Source organism: Nansenia antarctica, assembly GCF_963989245.1.
Source record: "Nansenia antarctica genome assembly, chromosome: 16".
In the NCBI taxonomy this organism is placed as follows: Eukaryota; Metazoa; Chordata; class Actinopteri; order Argentiniformes; family Microstomatidae; genus Nansenia; species Nansenia antarctica.
In genome coordinates this window covers 22,790,219-22,809,277 of record NC_137686.1, presented here as the reverse complement: position 1 = coordinate 22,809,277, position 19,059 = coordinate 22,790,219, and the positions used below count along the sequence as shown (strand labels likewise).

The 19,059-nt window shown below is 44.7% G+C and overlaps 1 protein-coding gene across 1 annotated transcript; it reads left to right on the top strand.

The window, feature by feature from the left end:
- Positions 1-3,739: 3,739 nt before the first annotated feature.
- wrnip1 (WRN helicase interacting protein 1) lies at positions 3,740-17,838 on the top strand (the record flags this gene model as incomplete). Its single annotated transcript, XM_080547056.1, has 7 exons — positions 3,740-4,420; positions 6,668-6,862; positions 8,088-8,344; positions 13,500-13,726; positions 16,477-16,632; positions 16,788-16,867; positions 17,115-17,838. 7 exons carry the CDS (start codon positions 3,740-3,742, stop codon positions 17,394-17,396), a joined length of 1,878 nt encoding a protein of 625 aa, XP_080403182.1. The 3' UTR covers positions 17,397-17,838.
- Positions 17,839-19,059: the final 1,221 nt, after the last annotated feature.

The following is a 19,059-nucleotide window of genomic DNA, read 5'->3' as shown; positions in this document are numbered from 1 at the left end:
GGGAGAGAGTGAGCGCACGGAGAGGAGCACCCAAACATTACTACACTAGCTATCTTCTCCACAACTTAGCTACTAGCACACTAGCTGTCAACAGTTAACCCCCCACCCCTCATCAGCCTGGGGACCCAGAGGACAGGCAGGTTTGCCCCTGTGACAACAGAGTGACAGGTGACAGCAAAGGGTGTTTCTGGGAGGCCTGCTGCTTGGTTAGCTCTCTCTCTCTCTCTCTCTCTCTCTCTCTCTCTCTCTCTCTCTCTCTCTCTCTCTCTCTCTCTCTCTCTCTCTCTCTCCACCACCCCCTTCTCCCTGCCTCTCCCCCCCTCTCCCTCTCTCTCTGACCACCACCGCACTCTCCCCCTTTATCTATCCCCCACCCCCTCTGGCCACCACCACACTCTCTCCCCCTTTATCTATCTCCCTCTCTCTCTGACCACCACAGTCCTCACCTAAGACTGTTTGAGTAAGGAATGCACATTTTTGGTTTGTCTGACTATATATCTACGTCTATGTTGATTGATATGAGATTAATGAGCACAAGGAAAAGATATGATTTAAGAGAGGGAATTTGTGGTGAAAGAGGCCTAGGCTGGCTGGCAGTACTGTGGTGTAAATAGCATGTGATATTGGATTACAGTTGCAAATGTCACACAGACAACTCACGTGGTGTCTTACTCCCAACTGTTTTGATTGGACCGTGGCCTTTACACTTCGATTGAGGTTTCTCTTGGGACTCTCTTCGGCGGAGAGGTATTAGTCTTTTTCCACAACATGAAACACGCTTCTATCATTCATCAGTATAATGGGAGATTGAAATGTGATCTAAATTAAAGCCTGTGATGTCGTTACACCATTTCATTATGTATATCCCAATTAAAGCGTCACTTCCTCCATTCCACCAAGCTTTGCGCAATGAAAACATACGGGTGGGATTTTAAAAAACCTCCCTCAGGTCCCTTCTTTACAGAGTTATTATTTTAAGCCCATCCAAATCCTCCGGCAGAGCTTTTTGAACAATGACACATTTTTCTCTGTGGAAGGACATACAGTCCCTGGCACCTCAGAAACGTCTGGCTAACAGGGGCAGCAAGCGAAGATACCGAAAGAAAAAAAGAAAATAATGGGGATGCGTGGCATGTCTGGAAACCACCCAAGATTCCTCTGGCCTCACCAAAGGCTCTGCCAAGCATAATGATGAGTTCCCCCGACTGGTGGACAGTAGCCTAGCTCGAGCTACCCCCACTGAACTCCTGCACGTCTTGGCTGCCTCTGTTTTAAGACTGCCAATCAGCTCTGAGACTACTTATAGACACATTACGTCTCTCTTTTGAATCGTACACCACCCGTCGTGCAGGCTAGAGTAGTAGGACTAAAACTGAGAAATGGGGAAGCTGGGATGACACTGGTCATAGTGAAGAAATGTGTCCTCAGAATGGAACATAATCTGTTCTTGGTTATCACTTGGTTTCTTATTATTTGAACAGAACATCAGCCGAATGAGGAAACAACCAAATTGTAACAGCCTCCTATTGACAGACTGTAGTAACAAATATAGGATACATAGGATCGATGCATAGGAGCATTTCTTTGCATCATCCACGTTGATGGTAACTACTTTAGACAATGTGCATTTGCAAAAATAATTTAAATTCTTCCTTCTTCTAGCATTACGACTGCCAATGATGGCCCCAGGCCTGAGCATAGATTACTTTTTCCTGCTATGACTGGTGGATAAATGATTCACTTACTTAGCCAAATGTATTTTTAAGTCGCTTTGGATAAAGGCGTCTCCTAAATGCCAAAAATGTAAATGTAGATAATATGCCACTCAGTGGCTGCAACAACCAACTGCATCTTGGTTCTAGAGGCCTGGTATGAATCAAAGGGTAGTAGACCCCCCTCTGGTGGAACTCGGTATGATTAGGAAATACTGCTTTGTAGGAACGTGGACACTAGATGTCACCAGTCAACCATAAACTTTAAACTGCTGTTTAAAAGGAAGGTCAGGACAAACTATTTGGTCCATCATCAATGGGACACTGCAAGCTGCCGGGAGTGTATACAAATTATAGCCTGCTATGTTGCACAAAAATGATTGCCGTTTTCAAAGTGTACAACAAGTTGATAACATATTACACACAATACAATATCACACAGACATGGAGGACTTTGCTCACTGGTCCTATTTGATGACAGTAAGAGGACGTTAATCATCTTATTGTAGCCCCCTCGTTCTGGATTAAGTGACACTTAACACATGAAAGAGGCAAAGAAAACCAAAGGCTTGAGTATATGCCAGTGTGTCATAGTAAGTCATACCTCCTCAAAATCTCCCTCCAGCTCAATGTGCTTCAGTTCCCAGAAGCAGCGCATGGTCTCCACCTTCTCCAGGTAGCGGAAGAAGGCCAGGTTGCCCAGACTCTCTGTGCTGTCTGAGCGCTGGCGGACAGGCCTCAGCTTGGCCCCTTCGGCTGGGGGACATACCCGGTCACCTGCCCCTTTCTCATGGGCTGTCTTCCACTGCAGGGTGACTTCTGGTGCCTGTCTCTCATAGCTGAACGTCTTGTCTGACCTGGGGATAGAAGGAAGGAGACAGACATCCAACAAACAATTGTGTTGATGAATTGGGGGATATGCTACTGTATGTATGAGTAGCTTGATTTAATGCATCTGTCAGCTGCCATACATTCATGCTCTATTGACCATTTTTTACTTGCATTGCATTGCATTGCAGAAATCTGTTTCTCTATTGTTTTTAGGTACTGTTATGTTATTACTCACTCTACACAGACTGACTAGTTGAAAGAGGTGTGCAAAAGAAAGAAACTGTAATGTTGATACTGACTGAGTAGTTGGATTTTTGGTGCAAGGTCTATCAGAGACTGAGAACGTACACAGAGACTGGGAACATACACAGAGACTGAGAACGTATACAGAGACTGAGAACGTATACAGAGACTGAGAACGTACACAGAGACTGAGAACGTACACAGAGACTGAGAACGTACACAGAGACTGAGAACGTACACAGAGACTGAGAACGTACAGAGACTGGGAACGTACACAGAGACTGAGAACGTACACAGAGACTGAGAACGTCCACAGAGACTGAGAACGTACACAGAGACTGAGAACGTATACAGAGACTGAGAACGTACACAGAGACTGAGAACGTACACAGAGACTGAGAACGTACACAGAGACTGAGACAGACCTTTTCCAAAAACTGATGTTTGTGGTGCTGGTGGAAAGCCAGTGGGAAGTACAGAAAGACTGTGTAAGGTAGGGAGGGATATGGAAAGTTAGATCTTTACCTTTTCTTTTTACTGTTTTCCCCTGCTTTTATATTAATTCCATGCATGTATATGTTTTTATATATGTTTTTTATTCACTTTATGTTCTTATTCCTGTTGTAAAGCACTTTGAGCTGCATTTCTTGTATGAAAGGTGCTATAAATAAAGCTTTACTTACTTACTCTAATTATTCCTCATTATTATCTACAGAAACTACAATACCCACAATGCACCAATCCGTGCTCAAATCTACCGCAACGGTGTGGCTTGAGTCAGCTTGCTCGTAATTTAACAAAATATTGCTGAATTAAAAAAACAACAACCATGTATTACTTTCGTTTAAAAAAAAGAGACGCACAGAATAAAACATTAAAACATTTTTGCTGTTGCTGTTATGGTCACGTGGTGCGGTGGGGGCGGGGTCAAAGTGTTTCGCGGGAGAGTAAACATGGCGGGGGAAGTGACAGTGACAGGTCCAGATGTGGAAATGCAATGTCCCATCTGTTCCAGGGAGTTTGAGCCATCCAAAATCAACGCACACCTGGACAGGTGTTTGTTAAACAGCGAGAGTCGCCGCCCGACGTCAACAACAGTTAAAGAAGAGATCGGACCACCTCACAAGAAGAAAAGTCGCATTTCCAGCGAGGCCGTTCCCAGTAGTCCCAAGCCGGAGGGGGTGATCCCTCCTCCGGGTAGAGATGGACAGAAAGGTGCCTCCGTATTCTCTATGTTTAGTCCTAAGTCTACATCCAACAGAACTAAGTTTTCTGCTCAAAGTGAACGTAATGCATTCATCTCAAACAAACCAGGAGTCGACACGGCTGGTATTAAAGGAATTAAACGCAATTCGCCGGACGAGATGGTGGAGGAGGAGGAAGGCATGGCCATGGTAGACAATACTGTCACTCTTGCGCCCAATAATCGACCCGTGAAGACCAGTGATGTCGCACCTTCACGCCGGGCTCTGTTAAACGACCCCAAGCCCTTGGCTGAGAGAATGCGCCCGAGCACTCTGGAGGAATACTTCGGTCAAAACAAAGTGCTGGGTGAACACACGCTGATGCGCTCGCTGTTGGACTCCCAGGAGGTCCCGTCGCTGATCCTGTGGGGACCACCTGGGTGCGGAAAGGTAAGGGTTGGGTTGGGTCGGCTCGTCAAGTCGTGACGTTAGAATTATAAGGTTCTATCTCAATTTTTGTCAAAATTTAGTTTTTTTTTACATAATCTGATCCATTAGGTGTTTATTAATGCCTGTGTGGTGTTATTTTTAAAATGTTGTTGACATTTTTGAGTTAGTAATTCATAAAATACAAAGGTTCCATCTCACAGAACATAATGGAATGTAAAAACTTTGACGCTCAATATCTCTGAACTGCCCTAAACGGAGATAGAACCTTATCATTCTAAACGGAGATAGAACCTTATCATTCTAAACGGAGATAGAACCTTATCATTCTAAACGGAGATAGAACCTTATAATTCTAAGCTCACGAAGTTGCGCATCAGAAGTTGCATTTTTGGGAGGACTAGACCAGTGGTCCTCCTCTTTCATCTTGAAAGGACATTGACCGACAGAAGGCACCATTTATCTTATCTAAAAATATACGTTCCAGAGATAGAACCATGCAATCCACACCACTGATCCAAATCATTCATTTGTGTCAAACTATCCTCATAATATTAATAACCCCAATCTTCAGATGCGCAAGGCACACGATAGGTGGCGCAGAATCGTTTTTTGCCCGGTTGTATTTTAGTAGATTAATATCATATCACCTAATAGATTTCAACCGCCCCACCACACACACACACACCACACACACACACACACACACACACACACACACACACACACACACACACACACACACCACACACGCACACGCACACGCACACGCACACACACACACACACACACACACACACACACACACACACACACACACACACACACACACACACCAGGACTTTGCTCGTACTGGTGGCGCTGACAGAGGCACAGGGGACCTTGCATAACATGCAATGTTTAATCGTATAGCAGTGGTCTAGGCCAGCGGTTCCCAAACTTTTTCAATCAGGCCCCCCTTGGGTAATTGGAAATATTTTCGAGCCCCCCCTAACCCGGTCCCCACCTAGATTGATATAATTAATTGTATAAAGTTGTACAAACATTACATTTTCTCTTCTAATAATAACAAGACACATACGTATATCCAACTATAGTTTTATATTTTATTATGGGTTGAAAAGGAACATAAGTGCTTGGCAAATGATCCTGTGCCACTGAAATATTCAACATATCAACATTAACTAATTTCTACTGCATCACTATTCTTACTCCACACATTCCTATCACAATTACGATCAATGACTTGTGTGTGCTTGCTTTGCCTTGCAAATCTTCTCAAAGCGGGGTTGTTGTTTTGAGACTGCCACTCTCAGTTCATTCTCAATGTTCAACTTCGACCTGTATTTGCTTTTGATAGCAGCAACAGCAGAAAAGCCTATCTCACACAGGTACGATGTTGCAAAAGGCAGCACTATTCCCACAGTTTTTTTTTTTTTAATTCTTATTTTTTATTTCTGCGCCCCCCCTGCAGTACCCCCGCGCCCCACAGTTTGGGAAACGCTGGTCTAGGCTTACATATCTACGACAGGTGTTTCCTCCTGCTCTGTTGACGGAGTTCATGTGAATCGGGTTGTTCTAACATGTTTATTTGCTTTCTCTCTGTTTGTTTTGCATTTGGTTACACCATTCAGGGTGTCATCATTAAGAAAGGTATTCACAATGAAAGGGTAATGGTTAGGTATCCACTTAATGGTGAAAGGCAGACTACAATGAACTTGAAAATGACTTTAAAAGTCTCCCATTAGACATCATACAAAGTAGGCCTAAGTTGTTACTGTATGCACTGCATGCCTTGCGTTTGACTTAGCCTACTGTCTGTTAAAACACCATGCACACACTTTTCCCAGGCATCCCTCTCCCCCGGCCAGTCCTCTCGTGTCAGGATTCCGTTTTCATAACAGTTATTTCCATCTCAGTCTCAAGGATTTCCAGCGGAGGCTATGTTTATGAGGCTGTGTTCAGGGTCTAGTCTAGTCAGGGACCACCTATCAGGTGGATTATATGGGCTGGAAAATACATGACAGGAACCCATAAATACTGTCTGGGGCACACAGACATCAGTAGATGAACATTATTAGACAGCAGCTGCATTTTTGAGGAGTTAATGAGGAGAATGAATGCCATCCACCAGCTTTAAGAGATCTGTAGTGTGAAGGAGATGCATTCTGAATTTGAAATTGGAGAGATCTTATCAATATCTGTGTGTGTGTGTGTGTGTGTGTGTGTGTGTGTGTGTGTCCTTTCCAGACCACGCTGGCTCACATTATTGCCAGTGGCAGTAAAAAGAGAGGCACTGCTCGCTTTGTATCTCTTTCCGCCACCAGCACGTCCACCAGTGAAGTGCGGGAGGTCATCAAACAGGCACAGAACGAGCTGCGTCTGATGAAGAGAAAGACCATCCTCTTCATCGACGAGATTCATCGATTCAACAAGGCCCAACAGGTGAACAAACCAACTGCTTCACCATTTGTTTACAGCTCTATATGAGTATCAAAGGTGCTATGCTGAGGTGATTTGGAATCATGCTCTCATTATACACATTCTAATGTGTACACGTACTGAATCACTTGAATCTGTTACACAATCTCACACTCTATCTCTGTCCTTTGTTTTACACCAGTGATTCACTGTATAGGCCCTAGATTTAAATATTTGTATCAGTGTATTTTGTGCCATATTGGGGAAAAAAGTACAGTATGCACTCTGAATGGAGTTGTAGGCCTAATGATTTTGTTGCCCTTCCCAAACAGCAGGCCCACATTTGTCAGCGAGGTCTGTGCTATTAGGAACGTCTCCCTCTCCGCCTGTCTGCACTGGACTTAACGACACTATTGAGGGAATGTACATCCCCAAAATAAACACTTGGCCATTTCCCTCGGGAACAATACCCATCCACGCAACCTCTCTATGTCGGCAGATTCCTGGAAATCTGATTTCGTTTTGACTCTTTGACTTTAAATCTGAATCAATTATCTCGTGTCAGAGCGATAAGAGAGATTCATTTCCACTGTTATGTTAGAATGGAGTAGCAGCTGATGGAACTGTTTAGATTTGTGTTCTTCTATCCATTCAATGGCAGACCCAAAGGAGCACTATGTCACAAAAATTGTTCTTTCACAACTCAACACCATTGTAACATTACCTTAACATAACATAAGTCTCTCTTGGTTTCAGGTTTACATGTTATGATAAACATGATATGTGTTAGGCTATAAAGTGCCACATCTTAAACAATTAAGAATATGTTAGATGTCTCTTTGTAGCACAGAACAACACTTTCAGGCACTTCGATGCAGCATGATTCAGAAATTCAGCATTGTAAATTCTGCTAACAATTAGCCAGGCCTAAGAGGTCAGAACTACCCTTCTACACCCCATCCAGGCTAATGAGGTGTTAAGATATTGCCATAGAACACGTGCAAGATCACTTTGTCTGTCCATCCATGTAACCTCCAGTGCTAACACACTGCCACGCCATTTAACCAATGTGTGCAACGAGAGTGACTGTAAAAGTGTTTTCCATGCACATGTGACGGATAACATAATAACACACATTTATGTCCAGTCAGTGACTCACCCTTCATAGTTAGCCACCTTCGGGGTGCTCAACACCTTCTTGTCATTTCCTCCCATTGTTTTGGGTGCGTGCGCGTGTGTGTGTCTGTAGGACACCTTCCTCCCTCACGTGGAGTGCGGTACGGTGACCCTGATCGGGGCGACCACAGAGAACCCCTCCTTCCAGGTGAACGCGGCCCTGCTGAGCAGGTGCAGAGTGCTGGTGCTGGACAAGCTGTCGGTGGAGGCGATGGACTCAATCCTGCTCCGGGCCGTCGCCTTGCTGGGGGTCAACGTGCTGAGGGAAGACGAGAACCATCCCAGGGATCGAGAAGAAGAGGAGCCGGTGTCAGCGGAGCTCCGATCGGAGTAAGTGGCCCTCTTCTCTGGGAACGCACCCCTTGTTATCACAGAGCGTGCAGAGTTTCACCAGCCCGCCCGCCCCGTAACTCAGAAGCCTAATTGGTCAAGTGGGAGGTCCTTCCCCCCCCCCACCCCCGCCCCCGCCCACCTTTAATGCTTTAGTAAGGTGATTTATGGGTGTGCAGGGCTGGCTATAGGCAGGCTGCCCTGTCCGTTGTATGAACCTTCTCCTTTCCTCTTTGGCTCTATATCCGTTGACAGATATGGGGAGGAGATGTTAGCGTGCTAGTGGCGGGCACAGGCTGTTAAAGGGGGAGCGGGGGCTCAGGTTTAACAGCCTGTGAGGTTCGTGGCAGTCACCACGGTAAACTGTGATAGGAGGGTAATGGGGAGATAATTGAGCTGAATGTTATATTTGTGTTTTCCGATGGTAGACATATTTTAAAGACGTCAGCTGCAAGGGTGTGAAGCAATGCAATTAACTGCCACATTCGATCGTCGTTTATGGGTCTCCACATTCAACTGGACCCTTTCAGAGTATAGAAGGATAATTTACTGTTTTACCCTCCTCCACATAGTGGTACAAGGATGTAGAATGAACAGTCGCTGAACATGAACATGTTGCTTTAATTGAGTGTTTTACCTTGTTCATAAATGATTGGTGTTTGGTAGGGTTGGATGGGGCTTTTGTCAGATTTCTTAAGGCTGAAAAGCTGTAAGGGGGCTATCAAACATTTTCCCACACAGTATCAGCAGAAACATGCCGTGTCCTGGCTGCCTTCTTGCTTCCCTATCAAATGAAGGTCCGTCACTTAGGTCACACAAGCCTGATGGTGGACGTCAAGGAAGGCCTTTGGAATGTTGGCCGCTGGTTCTGCGGCATGGTCCAACTGGAGCAACCAGGCGGTGTTATCCTTTGTAGCCCCCCCCCCCCCCCCCCCCTCCCTTAAACCTCCCTTTCTTATTTGGTACGCCACATTGGCCAAAGGGCATTAATAGAGTTGAAAGACTGGTATAGGAAACATAATATGGTGATGATGGGGGAGTCAGGTATCAATGGCATGCAGTGCAGATGCCAAACTAATTGCCTTCAATGTAAACAGTATGCATCCCTTTCCCACCTCAGATTGTCGACATGTTGGGGATTGTCGACATCAGGGGTCCCCAATTACTTTTCATAGCGTGCCGCTTTTAAAATGCGGGGTGGGGGGGGGGTAGTTTTTGATTGACAGGATCAAAGCTTGCGCTAAATTGACAGCGGTGCGCTAAAACGATGCGGTAGATAGCGACTTTTTTAGTTTTCGTTTTTTTCCACCCCGAGGATCCAGAGATCCGGGGCTATTCAGAAAACATTGGGGGCTGGAGCTCCGGATGCCCAGACCTGACAACCTCACTGGCCTCTTCTCTTCCATTTTCCCTTTAACAGTAGGAAACAGCTGTTAAACACCTACTCTAGAAAGGCATGTTCTTAATTGGTTTGTTTTGGTGTAGATACGCTTAAGGTTAGAGATGCTCCGATCAGGGTTTTTGGTGCCGATCACCGATCACCGATCACTGGAATCAGTGATCTGCCGATCCGATATCACCGATCACCGATCACAGCGTCGAAAATGGCAATTGAAGCATTCTATTTATTGTGTAGCATTATTTATGTTTTAAATTATTCTTAACACCATTGACATTGTATATTAAGTATTTAAATGAAATTAGGAGATGAGAAAGTATCATGAATTGACGACCATCTGTTTTATTGAATTCACAACCACCTGTAGCTTACTTCAGGAAAAACAAATAAAATGTGAAAATAAAAATCATAATAAATAAAATGTACACTGTCACATCAAATGTGCAACATTCCACTCGAATGAGAGGAACTAGGGGCTCTTAGAGAACTTGGAGCTTATACTGTAACTGTAGCTTTCCTGAGGAACAATAAACATACCCAAACTAAACTGCAACATAAACAGGCTATAGCCAAATATAAAATACTGTTTCAAGTCAGTCAGTTTCAAGTCATATTTAGGAGGAGATAAGACAGCAAGTCAGCAATAATCAATAAAACAAAAAAACAAAACATTGCACCTAAGGAGATTTCAGACTCAAACCTTACTTCTGATTAAGCAGCATCACTGGCAGATTAGCCTTGAGAAATACAAGCATCTCAGCGTTTTTGGCACTCAGCCTGTTCCTCTTATCATCTAAAATATGTCCTGCTGCTGAAAAGTCGCTCGCTATCTACACTTGTGCAAGGTGCACAGAGGAAGACCTAAAACTCACGCGCTAATAGTTGTTGTTGCTATGGGCCAAGTGACTTCCTGCTCGCGGGGTCACATGAAGTCGGTGAACACTACCTACACTACGCTCGTGAAGTCGCACTGGAACTCTGACCAGCACTCGTGGAACGCCTCTCGTCCAATCAAAGCACTCGGTCCCTTTATGACGTCGAGCCCAGTGTGCGCTTCGGCGCTCTCTGAGCGAATCGACGAACGCAGCAAATGCCGTATGATATTCGTGGTATTGAAAGACCTTGCGTGCGTTCCTCCCCGAGGTATTTCTTTTGAGCAGACATTACAAACGGCATATTTGTTGTCTCTTTCCGACACTGTGTAATATTTCCAGACTGGCGACGCCATTTTGTAAACTGATCGGTCATGTTTGATCGGCCGTTTTGAGAACTCCGATCAAAACCGATCAAGGCCATATCGGCCGATACCGATCGGCGCCGATCAGATCGGAGCATCACTACTTAAGGTAGACTATTATAATTTGCTGCCTACTAAACATGTGACTTCATAATAAAATATGCTTTAATTGCATGGAGAGAAGTGTGTGATAATTATATTTTCCTCTGATTATAATTTAAACAGATTGTTTATAGTGTTAATAGTGTTTCCATCTATTTTTGTGTATATTAAGCTACTAGTCTTACTTTTACTAAGAAATGTATTATTCCACATCGACTCACCGCTCAGTGGAAGAAATGACAGCGTTCGGTCCTGAAGTTGGGCTCGTACTCAGTTGTTGCTATGCAACGACACTGGTCGAGATGTTTGTCGTTCAGCCGATTTCTCTCTTGGCTTTTGATCACACTTTATTAATAACTTTAACAGAGTGCTCATAAGCAGAGTTTAGGCTAGCTCTTTTCTGCTTTCTGTTATCTCATTTTGGTGGGAATCTTTCATTGAAGCTACCATTTGCAAGCAAGTTGGTTTAGCATCGTCATGTCCAGGTAGAATGAAACAAAACTGATCAGTCCAATCTGCATTAAATCTTTAAAAAATATTTTCGGTGTCAACTTTACGTTTCTTTGTAGCCATTGCAACGTAATTTGTCAAATTAATTTATCTGTCTCTCTTTTCTATTCACTGCACTTGACGTATTAATGCTAATGTTGTGTCGCGCGCTAAGAAAGGCATTTCTCAAAGAGAAATCTTCTTCAACCCGCCTATTGGGGACCACTGGTGACTGGGAAGGCCACTGAACACTGAGTGTATATCATACTTGATGCGATCATAAAAAGTATGACAGCTAGGCCAAATAGAATGATAGATGTTGGTGTATGATCATCTTAAACCACACACGGACCCTGACATTCAGAAATGATGGGTTTCACAAATGTCGCGTCCCTGGCATGGCGCCTACGCCGGAGCCTATGTTTATGTGGAGGGGTATTAAAGGATCAGTAATGAGAGAAGTGACATGTCCTGACTCACGTAGAGTGGTTGTGCTTGGCCGACCCGCTTTGGGACAGGACTGCTTAAACTCTCCCTGTTCTCACGTTGTCACCGACCGGCAAGTCCCAGAACACCTGACATCCAGAAGAACAGCCAGTTCTCCCCAAACATCTCCCCTACACAACCGTATTACCCAGATCCAGCTTCGGCTGACTCCAGAAAGTTGTTTTGGTTAAGGGGCTGACATTTTCACTTCTGTGGCCGAATGTTGCAAATCAATGTGGTGTTCCAGACAGGTTTATTTGAGAACGACACAGAAGACGTCTGACCTAGGGGGGGTATTCCATCCACGTCGCTAAAGGAAAATCCAGGCTTACTTTTGATAAGTCTCGTGAGACTTTGATAAGTCTCTAAACGGCTTTGGAGATTAACAGTGAACATACTGGGCATTTAAAACAAACAAACAGTTGTCATGAAAGGCTTTAATTTCAAGACATTACAATTACTGGTTGCCTTCAAGTAGTTTTTTTTTACATTTGCTTTTAAGTTCTAGAGAGACAAGTGGCATTAGCTATTGTGGTCAACTCAATCACTAATGAACCCAGTCCAATCCTCTCTGGTGCATGTCTTGCTGTGATCAGAGCAGAGGAGTGTGGCATGTTGAAGCTCTGGTATTAGGGCAGGTGTCCAGCACCAGCCCTGCCCATGCTGCCTTGGTGAAATCTAAGAGAGCCTGGCATGGGTCTGTTTATCTCTGCATACCTGGAAGGAGAACCAGACACTGATGGAGGCTAAACAGTGTGGCGCCCTACCATGTGCTTTTCATCAGAGCCAACAACAGCCTCTCATTTCAGTATGCTCTCATGCTAACATTTGAGTGTCCCAAATGCACTGTATATACGTTGTCTAAAAGAACTGTCATTGGTTTCAGCATGGGGGGGAGCCACCAACAAAATGTAAACAATAGGACAAACGCATATGCAAATAATACTCGATTTCTATGACATTCTATTGTGCCCAAGGTATGGCATTCTATGAGAGCAGCATTACTCTTGAAGTAATCCAAAAATGGCAAGCTGCACAAACACATGTACTCTGTGCCAGTTGTTATACTTTTAGAGACTAACAAAGTCAAGGCAAATGTATTTCTATAGCAGATATTCATACAATTAATGTATACTCATAGTGCTTTACATGAATACATGAGATCAAATAACAATAAGTGAAAAATAAAATGAATCACCATGTAAAATGTGTTAATTTAGTAATCAGTCAAATTAAAATACAGATACAGTAACAATTTAAAATGTTCAGGTTTAAAAACAATTAATAAAACAAATCAATCAGTTTAAAAAAGCCTAGGCTATCTCTTTAAAATACACTCAATTAAAAGCCGAACAGGACATGGACAACAGCAACGGCTCAGTTCATTGTTTTCTACACCGTTATAACAGGACCCTAAAGCTCTGTTGTTTTTCTTCCTCCAGACCAAAGGTTTACATCGAGCAGAAAGCTCTGGATACCATCGCCCACCTGTGCGACGGCGACGCCCGGGCGGGCCTCAACGGACTCCAGCTGGCCGTCCAGGCCCGGCTTGCAGCGGCCCGCCCCGGACAGTCGCTCCAACCGGACGGCACCCCTCAGGACATCGTGGTGCAGGAGGACCACGTGAAAGAGGGGCTTCAGAGGTCCCACATACTCTATGATAAAGCAGGTGGGCTTTTAACGGTTCTACATTCACTCGACCCCTTTTCACACTGTGGTGCCGAACGGGAACCGTACTGTGCCGGCTTGGATGACGTTTGTCCTTTTCAGCACAGTTCCAGCGGCTAACGTGAACGCATGACCAGACCAGCACAGTGTAGCTCGTCTCGGTTCAGCACGGCTTGGCTCAATAGTGTAAGAAGGGGAACAATCAATGAAGATGTGCTTTTATTAAAAGAACGCTGCCCCACTGCAAACGATGATAAGAAATGGTGATGTTATTATACTATATTTATTTATTTTAGTATATTTATCATGACATAAAAATCCCCCAAGCAAGTAGTGGCTAACGAAATGGACGACACAAATCTGAGTGTGTCAGGTGCGTGCGTGCGTGCGTGCGTGCGTGCGTGCGTGCGTGCGTGCGTGTGTGTGTGTGTGTGTGTGTGTGTGTGTGTGAGAGAGAGAGGTGTGAGGTGTGAGGTGCGTGCGACGGCACTGTTGAGTGCTCCTATTTCAGAGACGGTCAGTAAAGTAGATACTCTTTCAAGGCTGCTCCTGGCTTAGCTAACGCCAGGTCAGGCCCAAGCCCTAATTAACCCCCAGACTCTGACTCACTAATAGTGATATCAGGATGTCACAGTCACATCATGATGGCAGCTGCTATTGGCAGAAGAGGCATCTTGCCATGGTTGAATTGCCCTGGAATGGTTAACCAAAAATGTGTTAGAGTCCGTTTTATTGTGAATATGTCATATGCACAAAGTAAACTAGAGTTCTCCACAGAGTGTGTTGCTCATAACACTTTTGTATATGACCGTTGCACTAAGATATCTGAGAAGGTATGGCAAGTTCACTTGATCCAGGTCAGGTTTTGAGTGCATAGACAAGTGCCCGGGTTCACAGCTTTGCCCATTCTGCCAACCTCAATGGAACACAGGGTTGGATGACCAGAGCTGGATGACCATAGGCAGAGCGGACCCTACATGTTCCCTGTCGTTAACATGGCCTTACTCTGACAAACACCTGAACCCACTCATACAAGGCCCTGAACACAGCAAAGGCCTAAGTTCTGGGCCCAGGACAGTCTGGACGGATTGTATGGCAGCTAGTGCTGAGCCACAAACATGTACATTTCAAGCCTGCAAACTGTGACACTTTAAATAACGTGAAAAAATACTTTTGTGCAATATGACAACCCCACTTGTTATCTGTGCAGTATAGTACAGTGGATTGTGTACATAGCCTTTATTTATGTAAACCAGCTCCTTACCTTCTTGTGATTTTATTCTTTTTCTAAAAGTTTTTTTTTTTTTCCCTTTCTTAACACCAGGGGAGCCACCCCTCCTAAATTTCGTTGTTTGGTACCTGTACTGTAGCAATGACAATAAAGTCCATTCATTCATTCATTCATTCATTCATTCATTCATACATCTCAAAGTGTCAATGGTTTTCAGGGAGGAGATCCTGAGGAGAGCGAGGGAGCGTGATTAATGTGTGCCAGCTGGCATGGCAGCTTATCCTCCTCCAGATACTACGCCTGCATTGTTTATTCCGACGTAGAGGTGCTCACGGCAAAGGGGGGAGATAAAAGGGTCCTTTCCAAAATAGCTGTGTCAACACACTAATGTGTCAGGGCTCGGGGCCGGGGATGCAGAGGTAGGGGGGGTGGGGTCATCCATCATAAGGGGAAGGGAGCTCTGAGTGACAAGTGAAACTGTTCAGATTACAGGACGGGCGTCTGTCACAGGGCCTGCTCGATGCAGCAGTTAGACCGTAGCGGAGCGACGATGATCCCTGCATGCGATAGTGGGTAAACCAGGCGACCGGGGGCCTCGGGGGAATCACGTTCTAATTCTGAAGTATGCCAAAAGCTTATTCATTATAGCTTGGGCTTTCTACAGAACGTAGCCCCAGAACTTATTTCTGTACAGCCAGGGGGGGGGTAAATCTAGTCTGGTGTCACACAGAGTTTCTCTCCCATCTCAGAGCTTGTGAGAGAATATTGAACCGGATGTTTGTGTTTTGATAACTAACAGTTATAACTTTTAATGTTTTGTTTTGTTGTTGTTGGAGTAGTTGTAACTAACTAGTTGTAACTAACTGTTTTTTTGCCGAGTTTAAGACACAATAACAAGCAGTCACATAAAGTTTGAGGGACGGGCTTGGAGAAAATGTTACCACTCTCAAATTCATAGACGGAAAGTACGGTCTGGGTGTTTTTAAACATATTTTGAAGCTTTGCCGTGTTTCTTTATGTTCTTGTTACTGTGAAACAAGCGTTATATTTTTTGTTATGACGTAATGCGTGCTTGTGTGTGTGTCCATGTGTATTAGGAATGCTAGAGAGAAAACAGTAGGGACAGTTTGGGAGCACACACCCTCTTCCATGGATTACACTCATATCCATAAGACTTCCCTAAAACAGTCCTCCCCCTGTGTACAATTATGTAACACACATACCTTCAGCTGTGGAGATTTACTGTACCCTCGCTTCCTGGAGTGATGACACATCCCTTCTTGACTAATGTGATGACACATCCCATCCCAGCTTGACTAATGAAACAGAGGTGTGTGTGTGTGTGTGTGTGTGTGTGTGTGCGCACGATGAGGTTTTAGATTGGAGGCTAGAGTCCCTTAAACGAGGCAGTGACGAGCCATCTGAAGAATGATCTGTCTGTAAGAATGATCTTTTTTTCTTCCCCTTCCAAACTAATCCCACCCCCTCTCTCTTGTTTGTGTTTGTTACGGTACGTAAAGGCGAAGAGCACTTCAACTGCATATCGGCTCTACACAAGTCTATGAGGGGCTCTCACGAGAACGCCTCCCTCTACTGGCTGGCCCGCATGCTGGAGGGGGGAGAGGACCCTCTCTACGTGGCCCGCAGGCTGGTCCGCTTCGCCAGCGAAGACGTGGGTACGTACGGGATCCGTTTTATTCCTCTTTCTTTTTTGAGGGGGGGGGCGGAATCTATGTGAGACGGCCTGCTATCACCACTTTATCCCAACAGGTTTTGTTGGCTATGGTAAACGTTTAACGTCAGCTCTGAATGTGATTTGTGTGCTGTGCAGGTATGGCTGATACCTCCGCCCTTCCTCAGGCTGTTTCTGCTTTCCAGGCCTGCCACTTCATAGGGATGCCAGAGTGTGAGGTGAGACACCTGACAGGTTACCACACAGGTAGCCAAAAGGGCAGCCTTATAAGGTCATTTTCAGCTTTTTCATTTTTGGGTTGACGCTAAAGATAATCTGCCACACGCCTCCCTCCCTTCCGGTCCTTCTTTTCTTACTTCCTGCCTTCCTTCCTTCCTTCCTTCCTCACTGTCTCCCTCCATCCCTCCCTCCCTTTGTCTGTCCCTCCTTCCCCCCCCCCCCCCCTTCCTTCCCTCTCCTCCTCAGGTCATCCTTGCCCAGTGTGTGGTGTACCTGGCGAGGGCGCCCAAGTCAGTGGAGATCTACAAGGCTTACACCAACGTCAAGGCCAGCCTGAGGAACCACAAGGGGCCGCTGCCCTCTGTGCCCCTGCACCTCCGCAACGCCTCCACCAAGCTGATGAAGGAGCTAGGCTACGCTAAGGGCTACCAGTACAACCCCGCCTTCAGCCTCCCCGTAGAGCAGGACTACCTGCCTGAGGAGCTCCGGGGCATAGACTTCTTCACCTGGACGCCCACTGACCTATGAGCTTTTTCCTTATGAGATAACATGAATATGAGAGTGTTGCAATAGTTTGAGCTGAGGTGATTCACATTTTTTCCACATGACAGACTCTCGTACTTATTCAGCGAGGTGAAATGTTTGCAACGTCATGTGTAGAGCTGATGTAGATGCGTCCTCCGCTGGTAGAGCATGGCGCTGAAAATGTTTAGGTTGGGAGTTCGATTCCTGCCGGGACTATATACTAAAAAATGTATGCGCTCACTGCAATGTAAGTCACTTTGAATAAAAACGTCAGCTAAATGGCATGTATATTAAAATTATAGATGCTTATACTGTACCCTTTCTACAGTATATATTTCTGAGCGTTTAGTAACGTTGTATTCCCCTGAACAAGTCTCTGATGTCTTGGCCACTGTGATGGCTGTCTAGCTGAACCTTCCATTTGGCGCTTAGGCCTACATGAGTTTGTGACCATGCTGTTGAATCTAGGCTTGACTGTAAATGACTAAGACCAAACTTGAGGGATGATTGTAGTCGTCAGAAAAATTTTGAATGGTTAATGTTCCTTATACTTAAGATTGTAAAATGTGTTTAATTTTGATTCTCGTTCTCATTAAAATGTTTTCATTCCGTTACTGTGTTTTGCCCAATACATACACACACCAAAAAAACAGGATTATTAATCAACACATTTTCCAAGAGGTAAGTTCTTGTTTATTGCTTATGAATATGGAGTAGTTCAGTTTTGTGCTATTGTCTGCAAAATAGGAAATTACATTTAATATTCAATTGGAAAACTTAATTCTTTCAAACTAATTCTGTCAGTTTGTTGTTACTTTTAACTTTTAACCATGCAAGCCATGTAGCTCTAGTGCTACTTCACTGTAAAATGTATCTAGATATCTGATACTGCCATCTAAACACACTTCATTTAGATTGTGACTTGTATAATATAGTCTAGATTAAAGACTCAAATTAGCAACAAACGACAAACTAGTGATTCGGACATGGTTTCATCTTACGTTAGTGTTTAGTTGAACTGTTACCATGACAGTTTCAACATCTAACATCTGTAGGGGTCGAGTGTTACACAACAACAACGTCACTACTCTGTCATCCTATTGAGGGGTCTTTGGCAGAAGCTCCACTGGGGGTGTGACTCACCTCACTGATCCAGGGGATGAAGGAGGACACGCGGGGGGCTTCTGGGGGGTGTTACAGCCGAGCCCATCCACATAGCTGGACACCCAACCATCCCTGCCCTGACAGCTCAGAGGCCCTCCTGAGTCCCCAGAGGGAAGACAACAAATAGGAAATGGAAATAGGCAAGAATGCACATTTGATAAGATACATGTTTGTTTTTATTTTGGGGGGGACTTATGCCAGTTGTAACACTATTTGTTCAGCTGCTTGTCAATACAAACCCCTCAGGTTGGGCACCTTACTCAAGGGCAACGTGGAAATATCTAATTGTGTATGTCTGCTGCCCTCAACTTGGCCCCACTTTATTTGGATAGTCCCCTACAGATAGGGTCTATAAAATGGTTAAACTATTAAGTGCAACTCTTGACATGAAACAATTTGTTAGGGTTGGGTTTGTTGAACACTCCAAATAAAGTGTTTCCTTCTTCTGTATTGCAGGTGGTGCCCGTCGGCCCATTATTCATACACTCAACGATCATGGTTG